At 36.4% G+C, this 14,012-nt stretch overlaps 1 protein-coding gene across 1 annotated transcript in view; it reads left to right on the top strand.

The window, feature by feature from the left end:
- Positions 1-13,718, top strand: part of LOC101624659 (dimethylaniline monooxygenase [N-oxide-forming] 3) — a 14,263-nt gene extending 545 nt beyond the window's left edge. Inside the window, exons 2-8 of the mRNA XM_004688474.2 lie at positions 1,121-1,309; positions 4,674-4,836; positions 5,056-5,198; positions 7,929-8,128; positions 9,886-10,241; positions 12,465-12,537; positions 13,333-13,718. Of these exons, the coding sequence (XP_004688531.1) occupies positions 1,121-1,309; positions 4,674-4,836; positions 5,056-5,198; positions 7,929-8,128; positions 9,886-10,241; positions 12,465-12,537; positions 13,333-13,675 (1,467 nt within the window). The 3' untranslated portion in view covers positions 13,676-13,718. The remainder of the gene's footprint in view (positions 1-1,120; positions 1,310-4,673; positions 4,837-5,055; positions 5,199-7,928; positions 8,129-9,885; positions 10,242-12,464; positions 12,538-13,332) is intronic.
- The last annotated feature ends 294 nt before the right edge of the window (positions 13,719-14,012 follow it).

The raw sequence follows: 14,012 nt of genomic DNA on the forward strand, positions 1-14,012 counted from the left end.
TATACTATATATATATTATATATATATATAACATCATTCTTGTACAATGTATGTTTCACTTCACTTCTCAAGTGTAGTTCCTGTGAAATTCCCACCAGTTCACTAATGTCCATCACCATAGTTGCCTGTGCTGTTTTGATCCTCTCTTCTCCTCCCTGAAGAATGTCTCTGATATATAGTTGCCTGCCTGTTGATTTTAATTTGTAATTTAACATCCCTTATTGTTTCTTCTACATTCCTCCTATAAATGAAACCATATGATATTTTTCTTTTTCTAAAAAAACACTATTTTAAACATAACAAAGTCCTCTCTGTACATAAAACTGTGTGATTGAATCCATGGGAACTACCCCATGATATATTGAAGGAGATTTAGCATAATAAACATTTACCATTTTAAAGTGTGTATTTAATAAATATTTACCATTTAACCATTTTGAAGTATACAGTTCTGTGGAATTAAGTTAATTTACATTATTCAACAACCATACTATCATCTATCTCCAGATCATTTTTAAACTACCCAAAGTAAAACTCAGCACTAAGGAAACAATAGTTCCCAATTCCTCCCTCACCCTGACTCTAAATAACCCACCATTCTTTATCAACAGATTTGATTACTTAGCTCATATAGATAGAATCATACAGTATTTAACTTTTTGTCACTGAATCATTTCACTTAGCATAAAGTACACAAAGTTCGGACTTTTTACTACATATAGTAACGGATTGGAATTCCTTTCTTTTAAGACTGAGTAATATCTCATTGTTTGTATATACTAGATTTTGTGTATCCATGTTCATGATCTGAAACATTAAAATTTGGAAAATATCTTACATTTAATGGCTCAAAGTCATAAAATGATTGTAGTTATATTTTCTTATATAACATAATAAAACTAAAGAATTGTTTCTCTTAGAAAAACAATAAGTATTCTTCCATATTTTAACTTATTTTATTAGCAATTTTTAAGTGAATTTAATTTCAGTTGCATCTTACTGAATTTACTGGTGGGTAAAAGCCAACTCAAAATGAATCAAAGTTACTTGGAATTGATTCTGGCCATGGTAAGTATACTCATTTGCAAACTCTCTTCCCTTTGAAACTGTACCTTCTCAGGACCAAGCAGAGGAAGGCAGAGCCAGCATTTACCAATCAGTCTTTACCAACTCTTCCAAAGAGATGATGTGTTTTCCAGATTTCCCATATCCTGATGATTTCCCCAACTTTATGCACAACAGCAAGCTCCAGGAATATATCATTGCATTTGCCAAAGAAAAGAACCTCTTAAAATACGTACAATTCAAGGTAAGATGCTACCCCAAAAATTCATTTTGGGCATAACTGTGAGGAATTCTATATTTATTAAATTCCTTCTCTTTCTTGTGCACCCCCTTATTTATCAACATCTCCAACAGAGTGGCCCCTCTAACCTAGATTCCTAGATAGGAAAGAATACATGGAAAATTTACAAAACATGATCACATCCTGTTCTTAAACTAATGTGACTTTAGCTCAGAAATCAGTAACAAAGAAATAAATATGTATCAACTATGAATTTGAAAAATTTAAAAATCTTTCTTATCCGAAATAATCTGAGTCAAAGAAGAAATTGCAATGGAAATTTAAAAATATTTAGAACTGAATGATAATTTAAGTTTTACATATCCATACTTGTGGTAAACACAGAGAGCAAAACTGTCATGAAAATTATGAGCTAATATCTTAGATAGATAAGAAAGATTTGAAAACTAATAAGGTAAGAACAATAGGAAAAGAAAAACAGAATAATTGTTAAGGGGAAGGATGTCCTAAAGGAAATCTGTAGGGTCTTGTGGACTCTAACCCCTACTCCAGCGATTAAAACTACAAAACTCCCAGCAGTACCAGGGAGAGAACTTCAAGGACCCAAGAGAAGAGCTAAGCAGGAATTCTGGGACTTTGGGGGATAAATAGGCCACCATTTCATCTCTCTTGCTGGGGAAACAGCTCTCTGTGCCATGTCACCTGACTCGGGGCTTTCGGTTTGTTACCAAAGCTCCAGATCAGCCGAGCCAAGCTGGCAAAATATTCCAGTTGTTGTTTTCTTTTCTTTCCCCCTTTTTGTACATAAACCCATTTTGACCCTTTTGTGTGTGCCTACAGTAAAACTGAATTTTAAGCATGGGGGTGAGGCCCCACAGACAGGCAGCCCAGTTCACACTGGGTGCCCTGTAACATAAACCTAAGAATATAAATGAAGATAATAAAAAAATTGATAGAAATTAAAAAATATTAAGAAAATTATAAGTGCTATTCTTGGACATTTGATAAAATAAACACCAGCCAAATAACTGGCAGTTTGGGGCAAAAAACAAAGCTACAAATAAATAATATTAGGAATGAAAAGAGAAACAGTAGTTTAAAATGTAACAAGAACACTATAAACATCTTTGCCAATAATTTGTAAATCAGTTAAATTTTTTAAATCATTTTTGAACTTTCCAAAACTCACTGAAAAAAGTTTAAAAAGTAAATAGCCTAAATTTATTGATGACATAATTATTTTATTAACTCTTCCAAAGACTAAGAAATTAAATCTGACTTCCAAGCTCACTCCATGACAATCTGATCTCAAAAGCAGACAAAGACATCATGAAAGAGGAAAATTATAAGCCAATCTCTTTCATGAAAATTTATGCAAAAACCCTTCAATCTTAATCTTATAGAGAGAGACTTGGTGATGGTGATTGAGTTTGGATTATGGATGTAGTGTATTTTTATGTTATAAAACATAACTAATTCACTATTAAAATCTGTTATAGGAAAAAAAACTTTATGTTCACCAAATTGAGAAAGGCATTAAATAAGTTAACAATTTATGCCTGTAAAAAAGAAAGGGAAATAAAGGAAGTTCTCATCAAGCTAAAGTTGGAAGGGAATTTTCTTAACCCATAAAACATATATAAATATTATGTTAAATTTACAGTGTTCAACTTGATAGCAAAAGAAGCCTTTCTAAATGTTCAAACTGGCTTTTTCCAAGATTTCCAGAGAGGACTATTCCAATATGTGTCACATTAGCAGGTGGTACAAAGGTCTGTGGAGGCCCTGAGGGCTTCAAGAGAAACTTACCATTGACTGGAGAAAGAAGATTACCCAGACCTAGGTCACCTACAGAAATAACCTTTTTGGGAGGGAGAAAATTATCTTACTACAGGGTAAGCATTTAGATCATCTGATTTGTTAAGTGTCATCCTCTCCTAATCACAGAAAACTTCCCACTCTCCTTTCCACCCCAGAATTCATTTCATTCATTAACTCAGATTAAAAACCGTCAATCTGTCCCATTTATTCTAGAATTTAAAGTCACATAAATGCTCCATATGTATGTAATTAAGTCTACTTTTTCTTCCTACTAATCTGTCTGATGTTCCATTGTTTGTGAAACTACTTCTCCTCTGCCTCTAGAGTAGCCATCTGCCACAAAATTGAAATATACTGTAAGGAAAAAATACAATTGGGATTTCAAAGTCTTACTATGAAAAAGAATGTAAAATATCTCATTAACCTGTGGAAAACAGTATGTCAGTTTCTCAAAATAGTAAAAATAGATCGACCATATGGCCCTGCAATTCTACATACACATATATATATATAAATACACACACACACACATATATATATATATATATATATATATATATTTGAAATATATATATTCCCTGAAGTATTGTTCACAATAGACAAGCTAGGGAAACAACCGAAATACCCAAGGACAGATGAGTAGGTTATAGCATTATATATTATTATTATTATTATATAATATATAGTATCATATACATATAACATTACTATATATAAAGTACTATGTAATATGATGTAGATGATTACCCCAGATTACACATTTCAATGTGCTATAGTGTGTAATCCATGTAGCATCAACATCTCCTGGGACTGTGTCAGAAATTCAAACTTTCATGCCCTATCTCAGACCTGCAGACATATGGGAATGTGGTTCTATAATTTGTACTTTAACAGGTTTTCCAAGTAATTATCTGCAAGCTAAACTTTGAGAAATTATGTTCTGAATATAGAGAGAAACTTTAATTATAACTAAAAATAAATAAATTTAATTTTTAAATGACATGGCTATAGAGATGTATTAGGAAGTGGTTGTTAATACAAACAAAAGCCACAGATTACTTAATATATGTGGTCAGTGCTTCTTGTAAACTATAATTGGATATACTATAATAGCTGCAAGAGGGATCACTCTTTTGTTGCAGAAAATATTATTCATGCACAAGAAACCATCTGGAGATCATACATACACACACACGTTTGCACACATATATGTGCATACTTATGTGTATGTACATATATACATATATATCATATCATGTGTTGGTCTTTTCTGAGGGAATTTTGAATTTGTAATATGTATCTTAATAATGAATTAAGTATTTTTTCCTATATATATATATCAGTCTTCATTTTGTGCATTTTTTCATCTCAGTTGTAACCTCCACAAATTTCCCACCACCAGTTCCCTGGTGTGCCATCTAAATTAAGTATTTTTCCTAAATCACCATCAATTAAGCATTTTGTTCAAGCAGTTGATCAAGTTGGTAGCAAATCTGCTTATAACATAAAAAATAAGCTATCCTCATCCTTCCTTTATTTTTCATAGACACTTGTATCCAGCATAAAGAAACATTCAGATTTCTCAGTCACTGGTCAATGGGCTGTTACCACTGAAAAGGATGGTAAAAAACAATCAGCTGTTTTTGATGCTGTAATGATTTGTTCTGGACATCACGTATACCCCAACCTACCAAAAGAGTCCTTTCCGGGTAAGGCAAAAATTTAGACTGCTGTCTACCCCTTCACAATTAAGCATCTCGGTAATATATTTTTTAATGTAAAAGCTCAGGTTGAACTATGTTCCTGTTATGTCTAATGTACTTAGAGTAATAAAATTCAACTACTGTGACTTTATTCACCTACAGGATCTGTGACAGCAACTTTTTAACTGGAAATCAACAATTCATCTGTTTCTCACTTTTACTTAGGACTAAAACTTTTTAAAGGCAAATGCTTCCATAGCCGGGACTACAAAGAACCAAGTATATTCAAGGGAAAACGAGTCCTAGTGATTGGCCTGGGGAATTCTGGCTGTGATATTGCCACAGACCTCAGTCACACAGCAGCACAGGTACCACCCCCCAGTACTGGTGTGGGTGGGGGAGGGATACTTTAAAAGGACCCAAACAGTTGCTATTTGAAAGGCAATATGAAACAGAGAGTTGAAAAGCTACTTGATGTACTGCTTTATATAGCTCAACTTCCCTCCATAACAGGTGAGGTTTTAAGTAGCTTGTTATGACAAAGACAGATCATCAGCCAGAAGTGATATTGTCATTTGGTGTCAACACATGTTTGACTATTTCCTCCTATATCCACGGTTAAGGTTATGACTCTGATACTCCTAGGTATATCCTTCAACATCTTTGAGATTCAGTTTCTTCTCCAATAAAAGAGATAAAAATGGTTTTTGAGCTTGTTAAAGAATTAAAATCATTTGGCCATGATTTTAGCCATGTAGAGTTATATTTTTGTTCGGATTACATACAGTTATTCCATGGTTATTTGTTGGGAACCCAATATGTACCAGGCATAGGTAAGACACATATAACTACCCTGAAATCATAGTCTAATGTAGGAAATGGACATTAACCAAGTAAAAGCTCAAATGTGTAACTTATAATTGTGAAAAGGGCTAATAAAGTCCACCAAGTTGTAATAGACGATAATAGGGGTGGTCTACTTAAGAATGGCAAATGAAAGTTCTATTTTGAACTGACATTTAAGCCGAAAGCTAAATATTTATATAGGGGACCAGTTTCAGAAAAGGACTCCAGGAAAAAGGTCTTAAAGCATGAAGACACTTAGAGTCACAGACACTGAGAGAAAGCCACTTGGCTGTCACTCCATGTGGTTGGAAAGGAACAGCATGCAGAAAGTTTGGGCAAAAGGTAGAGAAGTGATACAGGGCCCTTTATGTCATGTTGTACAAATGTCACCTACTAACTTGGAAGATCCTTTAGGGATGCAGAACCCAGAAGTCCACAGACAGAAATCTTATCCCCAGGTATCATACCTACTAATATCACACTGGCCAGCCCCAGCATAGGTCCAATTCATATCCTTGTATACAACCAGTAGAAGCAAGATGATCCCAAAGCAAATGATAGAAAAATATTTCCTTAGCTGCTCAAAGCACTTTACTAGACAGCATAGAGACACAAAGCGGTCAATTATATAGCCCTCTCCTAGAGGAGTTTAAAATCTATTTCAGAGAATAGTACTATGATATAAATTAAATACAACCTCAAAAGTTAGATAGAAAAACATGACAATTTCAAGAACTGCCACTAGATTAAAGGATCAACAAGTGCTGCAGGAGTTAGATATTCATAATTACAGAATCGGAGAACTCACAAAGGGGTAGAACTGAACCATTCTTTGAAGGATATACATATATCACATAGTTAAAGAAGTGGCAAAGAGTTTTTTCACAGAAAAAAAATAGCATAGGCATAAGTTTGAAGATGAGAGTGAAATTGCAAGTTTGACTACTGTGAATTCATTCTGCTTGGTAGAAGACTCATAATAATGACAACTTATGCAATGGCTTATGGTACCCAAATACCTGCATATAAATGTGCTCCTTTGATTGTGAGAAGAATGTAGTCTGGGTTTTGTTGTACCCATTTTACAGGAAAGACAACTGAGGACTAGAAATGTCAATTGTCTTCTTGAAAGTCATGAGGGAAATTATTGTTCAATTACAAAGTGTTAGAGGACTGAAGCTCAGATATTGTGGTTCCAAGGACAGAGTAGCTATAGAAATTGAGAGGAGAAAAAAAAAAAAAGACTGGACCCAGATTATGTCATATACTCTAGGAGCTGAATCACTGCCTGAAGAATTTGGATTTTGTCATTAATAGTGATAAGTCATGAGAGCTTACTGAACTAAGAAAAGACATAATTAAACTATGTTTTAAGAGAGTCATTCATTCATTCATTGTATATCTGATAAATTATATAATTAATTTCAGAAAATCTCAATTAAACAAATTGATCCTCTATCTCTTGTCTAACTTCCATTATAAAAATGCATTGAAGTGATGTCATATATGATGATTCTTTGTCTTAAAATCCTGTAAGACTGCACTGCTAGACATTTACATGACATCAGGGAGAGGAAAGGACTGGAATTTGATGTGGTGACTAACCTATAATCTCCTTTTTATGAATGAGGAAACTAAAGATTAGAGAAATTAAGGAATTTGCCCCAAGTCACATCATAGGTATGTAACAGATCCAAGATTCCAAAGTGCTTGCCTCTTTTCATGTACAATGTCTATTTTGAGATCATAATTGCTTGTCTGTAGATAATGATCGCCAGATAAGCACTAGGGGAAATAGAATTTAACTGTACATCAGAGAAGATTTGATAAACCATGAAAATTTGCCTGAAACAATATTACAGAGTTGTTGACTTTAAGACACAGAGTAGAGCCTAGGAAACTAATTTAGGAACATTCTCTGAGTGAATATCCCTGCAAGAAGGTAAGGGAGCTTCACTTTATCTTACTCTGAAGCTGGCATCGTCTTTTTGAATTGTGTCAAGTTAGAGGGAGAGAGGTTGAACATCAAACTTACATCAACCAGCCACTGGATGTAAGGAAAACAGACAGAATAGAAGACCTAAGGTGAAGGACTGTCTCACTCCTACCACAAATCCCAAAGAGGGCTGAGGGCTGCCATCTGACCACATTCCCAGCAGCTCCTGTAATAAAACCACCCCTAGAGAGTTCTGGGGGTATGTTATAAAATCCAAATAGGTGGTGACTATTTTGTTGCACTGGTGTCTTTTAAGGTGATCATTAGCTCCCGGAGTGGCTCCTGGGTGATGAGTCGGGTCTGGGATGATGGTTATCCATGGGACATGATGTTCATCACTCGATTTGAAACATTCCTCAAGAACAACTTACCCACAGCCATCTCTGATTGGTGGTATATGAAGCAAATGAATGCAAGATTCAAGCATGAGAACTATGGTTTGATGCCTTTAAACGGGTAATGCAGAGTTCAGCCTATGTCTGCTGCCTTTTATTTCATTGTCAACAACCTTAATGAATGTTGTAACCACCAAACAAGTCAAAATAATATGAGTGGAGCAATCACATCTCATATTTCAAGGGGTAAAGAACTGCAGAAATTAGGAGTGATTTCCTATTTCCCAATCCTCCTCTCCAGATTTGTGCAGCTGGCAAGTTATATAATACCTCCCTAGAGTAACGGACATTGCCATATTTTAAACCCTTAGTAAAATATGTCACAGCTTCCTTAAGACTCTGAGGTGTAACATCTCATTTTATCCTAACAACAATTATGAAGAGGGCTCTGATGTTATCTCCATTTCAGAAATAAGAAAACTGAGGTTCTCTATAGTTCATAACTTTACCAAAATCCCACAGCAGTATTCAAAACAAACCAGACATGCTGACTCTAGAACACTTCACTCTAATCCACCTTGCTGTGAGGTCTTTCCCTTACTGGCAACATTCAGTAAAATAAAGCAGGAGGATTGTCCCTGTGCTCCACATAGTATTTAGTATTTACTAAATACTTACTATTTTCCAGTTTCTACGCTGAGCTGTAAAAAAAAAAGAAGTAAGCTAAACAAACCAACAAAAAACCTCACTCATCTTCACATAGTTACAGTCTAGTAGTGATAAATAAGTAGCAGGAGACCACATAGAAAGTGATGTGTACTATGGAGAACTGGACATGGGCAGATTCTTTTAAACAGTCCTTAGCAGAGGTCTCACTGCGAAGGAGACTTTAACACAAATCCCAGAGAGAGAAGAGGAAATGAGCCATGAACGTATCTGAGGAAGATTATTCCAGAGCATGGAAAGAGCAGTGAGGATCTGGCCTCCAGGGTGTGGCTGGCATAGGCAGCAAACAGCAGTGCTTTTCCTTGAGAAAAGCAAGTGGGAGCAAGTAGCAGGAGACATCAGAATAACCAGATGGTGTTGGGCTTGGAGATCATGGGGAAGACTCTGATTTTTATTCTGAAAGCACTGGGCAGGCATGGCAGGCATCTGAACAAATTAAGGACAAGATGGAAGTTAATTCACAGAGATCACTGTGGCCGCTGTGGTTTTCATGACTGTAGGATGGTATATCAAGGAAGGGATTATTGCCAAAAACCAGATAAGTGATATGGTGACTGCAATCAGAACTGTTAGAAGCTGAAGTTCTCTTACCTTTAACTTTTCTTCCTCCTATGTGGTCTTCTTTACATCACAGTGACCACTTTGTAGTATCCTGTCTGAAGAATAACAGCACACATTTTTGAGCACTGTCTATGACTATGGCAAATTCTTTCTACTGTTTAGATCTCAGGCAGGACAGTTATTGCTGCTCCAAAAAAGAAAGACGGGGCTCAGTGAAATTAAGAAACTCTCATCTAATCAAGGTTCACAACTAATAAGTAGCAAATGAGAAATTCAAGTACCCAGGTGCTTTGACTTTAGGCCTAATGTTTCCTGAAATACGCTTTAACAGAGTACGAAGCCTGGGTGTATAGTGTGGGATTTAGAGAGAGCTTTGTAGAAGAAAAAGGTCACAGACAAGGACTCAAAAGGGGGTGTCTTCTCTTCCTTCACATCATTGCCTTGTATCCGTTATGGTCTTCCACTATATTGGTGGCATTCCTATAGCAGAGGATAAAATTTGGGGTAGTTCCATCTTTCTTAATTTATATGTGGACCATAAGACAAAGAGAAAATAGAACAGTTCAATGGTTGCTTTTATTCCTTATGCAGAACCCTGAGGAAGGAGCCTGTGTTTAATGACGAGCTCCCAGCTCGCATCCTGTGTGGCACCGTGTCCATCAAGCCCAACGTGAAGCAGTTCACAGCCACCTCAGCTGTGTTTGAAGATGGAACTGTGTTTGAGGCCATTGATTGCATCATTTTTGCAACAGGCTATAATTATGCCTACCCCTTCCTTGATGACTCCATCATCAAAAGCAGAGATAATGAGGTCGCCTTGTTTAAAGGCATCTTCCCTCCTCTCCTGGAGAAGCCAACCTTGGCTGTGATTGGCCTTGTCCAGTCCCTGGGGGCTGCCATTCCCACCACAGACCTTCAGGCCCGCTGGGCGGTGCAAGTAATAAAAGGTAAATTGACAAACTCACTGATGAAGAAGGGATCTCAATGAGGATGCCTTGCAGTCTTTGTGAAGACAATAATCCTAATTACAAGGGGCAAATCTTAGATCCCAACCAGTTTCTAAGAATCAACTCTTCTATATTTATTTACAATAGATTTATACACATCTACATTTACATATATTACATATGTTGTAATATATGTATGGGATTATCATGTGCAATAATATTAGATATTATTTGCAAAGATTTTTTTTTTTTGCAACATACCACTCCTTAGTGCTGATAGTTAGCCAAGAGATTTCATTAAACTGGAAAACACCAGAGCTCCTGTCCTAAGTGCGTGACAGCTTGTAAAATTATGGTTTCAAAACTCAATAGAATGACACTGCTTGAAAGATTAGTAAAATAACTTGTCTCCAAGCTAAATGTCCAGCCAACTTCAAATATCCAGTCATAAAACAGGATGGCTGGAAAGGCAGTGACCTTCTTTGCTATTTTTTTCATTGCTGTGAGTCAGATAAGGACAAGTAATGGATCATTAGAGACAGAGTACTAGGTGTGGTCCAGTCTCTAAGGTATAGATAGGAACACTGAGTGCTTATATTTAAAACAAAGAGAAGGAAATAACAAACTAGTTGGGAGCAAGCAGCAAGTGTTCCAAATCAGAGTCACTAAGGCTTGAACGCTGCTCTGGGCAGCACAGATCATAAGGCCAAAGGGAACTGTGGTGAAAGAACAAATGGATCCTATATTGTGAAAATATAGACAAGGATATTTAAAAAAAAGAAGAAGAACAAAGAGAGAAGTCAAAGTTTAGTGTGCAAAATATAGTTGGAGCTAAAGGTATAAAACTTCTGGAATTTAGCATATCTGCTTTCTCTAAAGCCACTTCTAAGGGCTTCTAGAACTACCTGACTTGCTGTGGGCTCAAGGCTCCTTGTTTTTATACAAGAGATTGGCACTTACCACTATACATCTTGGGCCATTTCTCACCACTTGGCTCCAGCCACATCATTTGGTCAGCAACCCCCTCCCTCATCTCCTTCAATCTCTCCTGCAAGCAGAGATGTGTTACAGTGTTGTTCCAGTAAGGTAACCACCAGCAGAAAATCTACTCACAAAGAATGAATTTAGGTTTCAGGCTGAGAGAGGCTGAAATTAAATGTCATTCTCTGTGAGGACAAAAGTTGTAACCTGGGCTCTGAAGAAGAAAAGGAGAGACCCAAGGGAACTGATATAGAAGGGAAAAACTGGACTTCAGGAAGAGAGAAATGAGGCAATCCAATTTAGGGGAATCAGTGCCTGACAGAGGGCCAGATACAACAACCCAAATGGCAGTAATTTCTGAGCTATTGAGACTAGCATTTTATCTCACTCACTACTCCCGCCCAAGGACAGGACAGGTTCCAAGGTCTGGAACAAGTCCATCCCTACAAAGGCTATTTGAATGATCCTGCCTGAAAGAACTGTACAGGGAATTAGGTAACTCATTACAGGGCTTGAACAATCAGATCTAGGTTGGAAGCTCTAGTCTTATTCAAGATAGTTCCAAAATTGCCTTTAAAATGACCTTACATTTGAAGTCTTTCGGACACAAAAGCACACTTTTGGCAGCATGAACTTGAAATCTTGGGGCAATTTTGATTCAGAGCTTATCTCCTGGGGCTCTCCTATGTGTTTGGTGACTTGTGGGTACCACATCCACAGACTCAGTCAAGAACTGTTGGCTCTTCAGAGAGAAATTTGGGGCTTTGTTAGATTTTTTATCTTACCTGCTGGAAATGCCATTTTCTGAATTCTGAAAAAGTAGGATTATTTCCAATAGAGTTTTTTTTTTTCTTAAATCTTAAAAAGGAGATGCCAATTTACCATTCTTTGGCTACAGTTTATTAAATGACATTTGTAAAAATACAACTTAGAGATTGGAATATAAAACCCAAAATTGATTTTAAACATCTTATAACTGGTTTAAGACCAAAGAAAGCTGCAAAACAATTTGAATAGCGATTTTTAATTTTTATGAAAAAACCAGTCTTGAGAAGATTAAGAATGAATTACATGCATCTCAAAATGATATCTATTTTTTATTCTGTTCCTTAGCTCACATTGTATTTTACAATATAGTGACAAAAGAACAGACAACACTAATTTGTAACATACTAAAAAAGAATGATCAGCAGACTGTATTCTGACTTACTTAGCTTTTGTCATATCATCTTCTCTTTTTAGGAACTTGCACTTTGCCTTCTGTGACAGACATGATGAATGACATTGATAAGAAAATGAGGAAAAAGCTCAAATGGTAAGGACATCTACTGCAAAGGATAGGGTCTAAGATTTCTGAAGGAAAGTCAGAATTTGTAAATACTTGAAACAACATAAGTTTCAGATGCTCCTAAGTGAGATTGTTAGGGTAACAGCTAGAAACTGTCATCTATCCAGTAAGTATGTATTGAGGACATATTTTGCACCTGACACTATACTGCATCCTGTTATATGCCAGAGACAGTGAATAGTAGGACTAAGAGCTTACATTATACAGCAGTTTTAGCTTCCTCTGATTCCTGCAATGTGTCACAAAAGGAAACTCAAAAAAGACCAGAAATTAGAGAAATTTAGGAGCATGTGTGTAGACTTTCATTTGCTGGCCCATAAATTCTCTTAGATGTAGGAAATGGCCTCAAATGTTGCTAATGAAAATGACTCAGCAAAATGAGGATAAAGTGGAATTAGAGCTCCCACCCAGCTCTGCCACTTTTTAGCTCAATTAACCACCAATGTACTAGTTCAGTGGCCATGAACTAGTCATTTCATTTGAACAAAGCACAATTTATCCATTTGTAAGTGGGGACAAAATGCCTTTCTCAGCTGTCTTGCACTATTACAAGATACTCAAATGAGAGAAATAGAAAAAGGTTTTGGAAAGAATCTACCAAGGACAGAGTAAGTGAACACTATCTCCCTTCCTTATACAAGAGATTCACATTGATTCCCACTGGGGGAAAAAAAATTTTTTTGTAATGGCATAAAGCATTTTCCTTGTTCTTATTTCTGTACAGTTTGGATATCCACTGTGAATTTCCTCTCCCACCTCCAGGTTTGGCAAAAGTGAAACCATACAGACAGATTATATTGTTTATATGGATGAACTTGCCTCCTTCATCGGGGCTAAACCCAACATCCCGTGGCTGTTCCTCACAGACCCCAAGCTGGCCTTGGAAGTGTTCTTTGGCCCTTGCAGTCCATACCAGTTTAGGCTGATGGGCCCAGGAAAGTGGCCAGGAGCCAGAAATGCCATCTTGACTCAGTGGGACCGAACACTGAAACCCATGAAGACAAGAGTTGTTGGACATCCTCAGAAGCCGTGTCTAGCTTTCCGCTGGCTCAAGCTCCTAGCTATTCCTATTCTGCTCATTGCTACTTTCCTTGTGTTGGTCTAATCATCATTCCCTCTAGGATTCTGAAAGCTACTGACAATAGTTGGCAAGGAATTTTGCTATGTAAAAATAAGAATTTCACACCTCCTACTTTCCTGTGCAGTAGGTCAATAAAGCAGTACTATATCTAGGCTCTTAAATAAGCCCCTCTAAGAATCATGCCATGATCTAAAAAGAGCATTCATGTTTTATTTTGTTTTGTTTTTTAGGTTCCAGTAACATACCACTCACCTAAATCATCTCCTAAGCCAATCATTTTGATATTATTCTTTTTATCTTTTAAACAATGTTTGAAATATGTGTTTCAAATCTAAAGAAAGAACAAATTAAACAGAAAAGT

This window comes from Condylura cristata, unplaced genomic scaffold, assembly GCF_000260355.1.
Source record: "Condylura cristata isolate star-nosed mole 26May11 unplaced genomic scaffold, ConCri1.0 scaffold00024, whole genome shotgun sequence".
Classification (NCBI taxonomy): domain Eukaryota; kingdom Metazoa; phylum Chordata; class Mammalia; order Eulipotyphla; family Talpidae; genus Condylura; species Condylura cristata.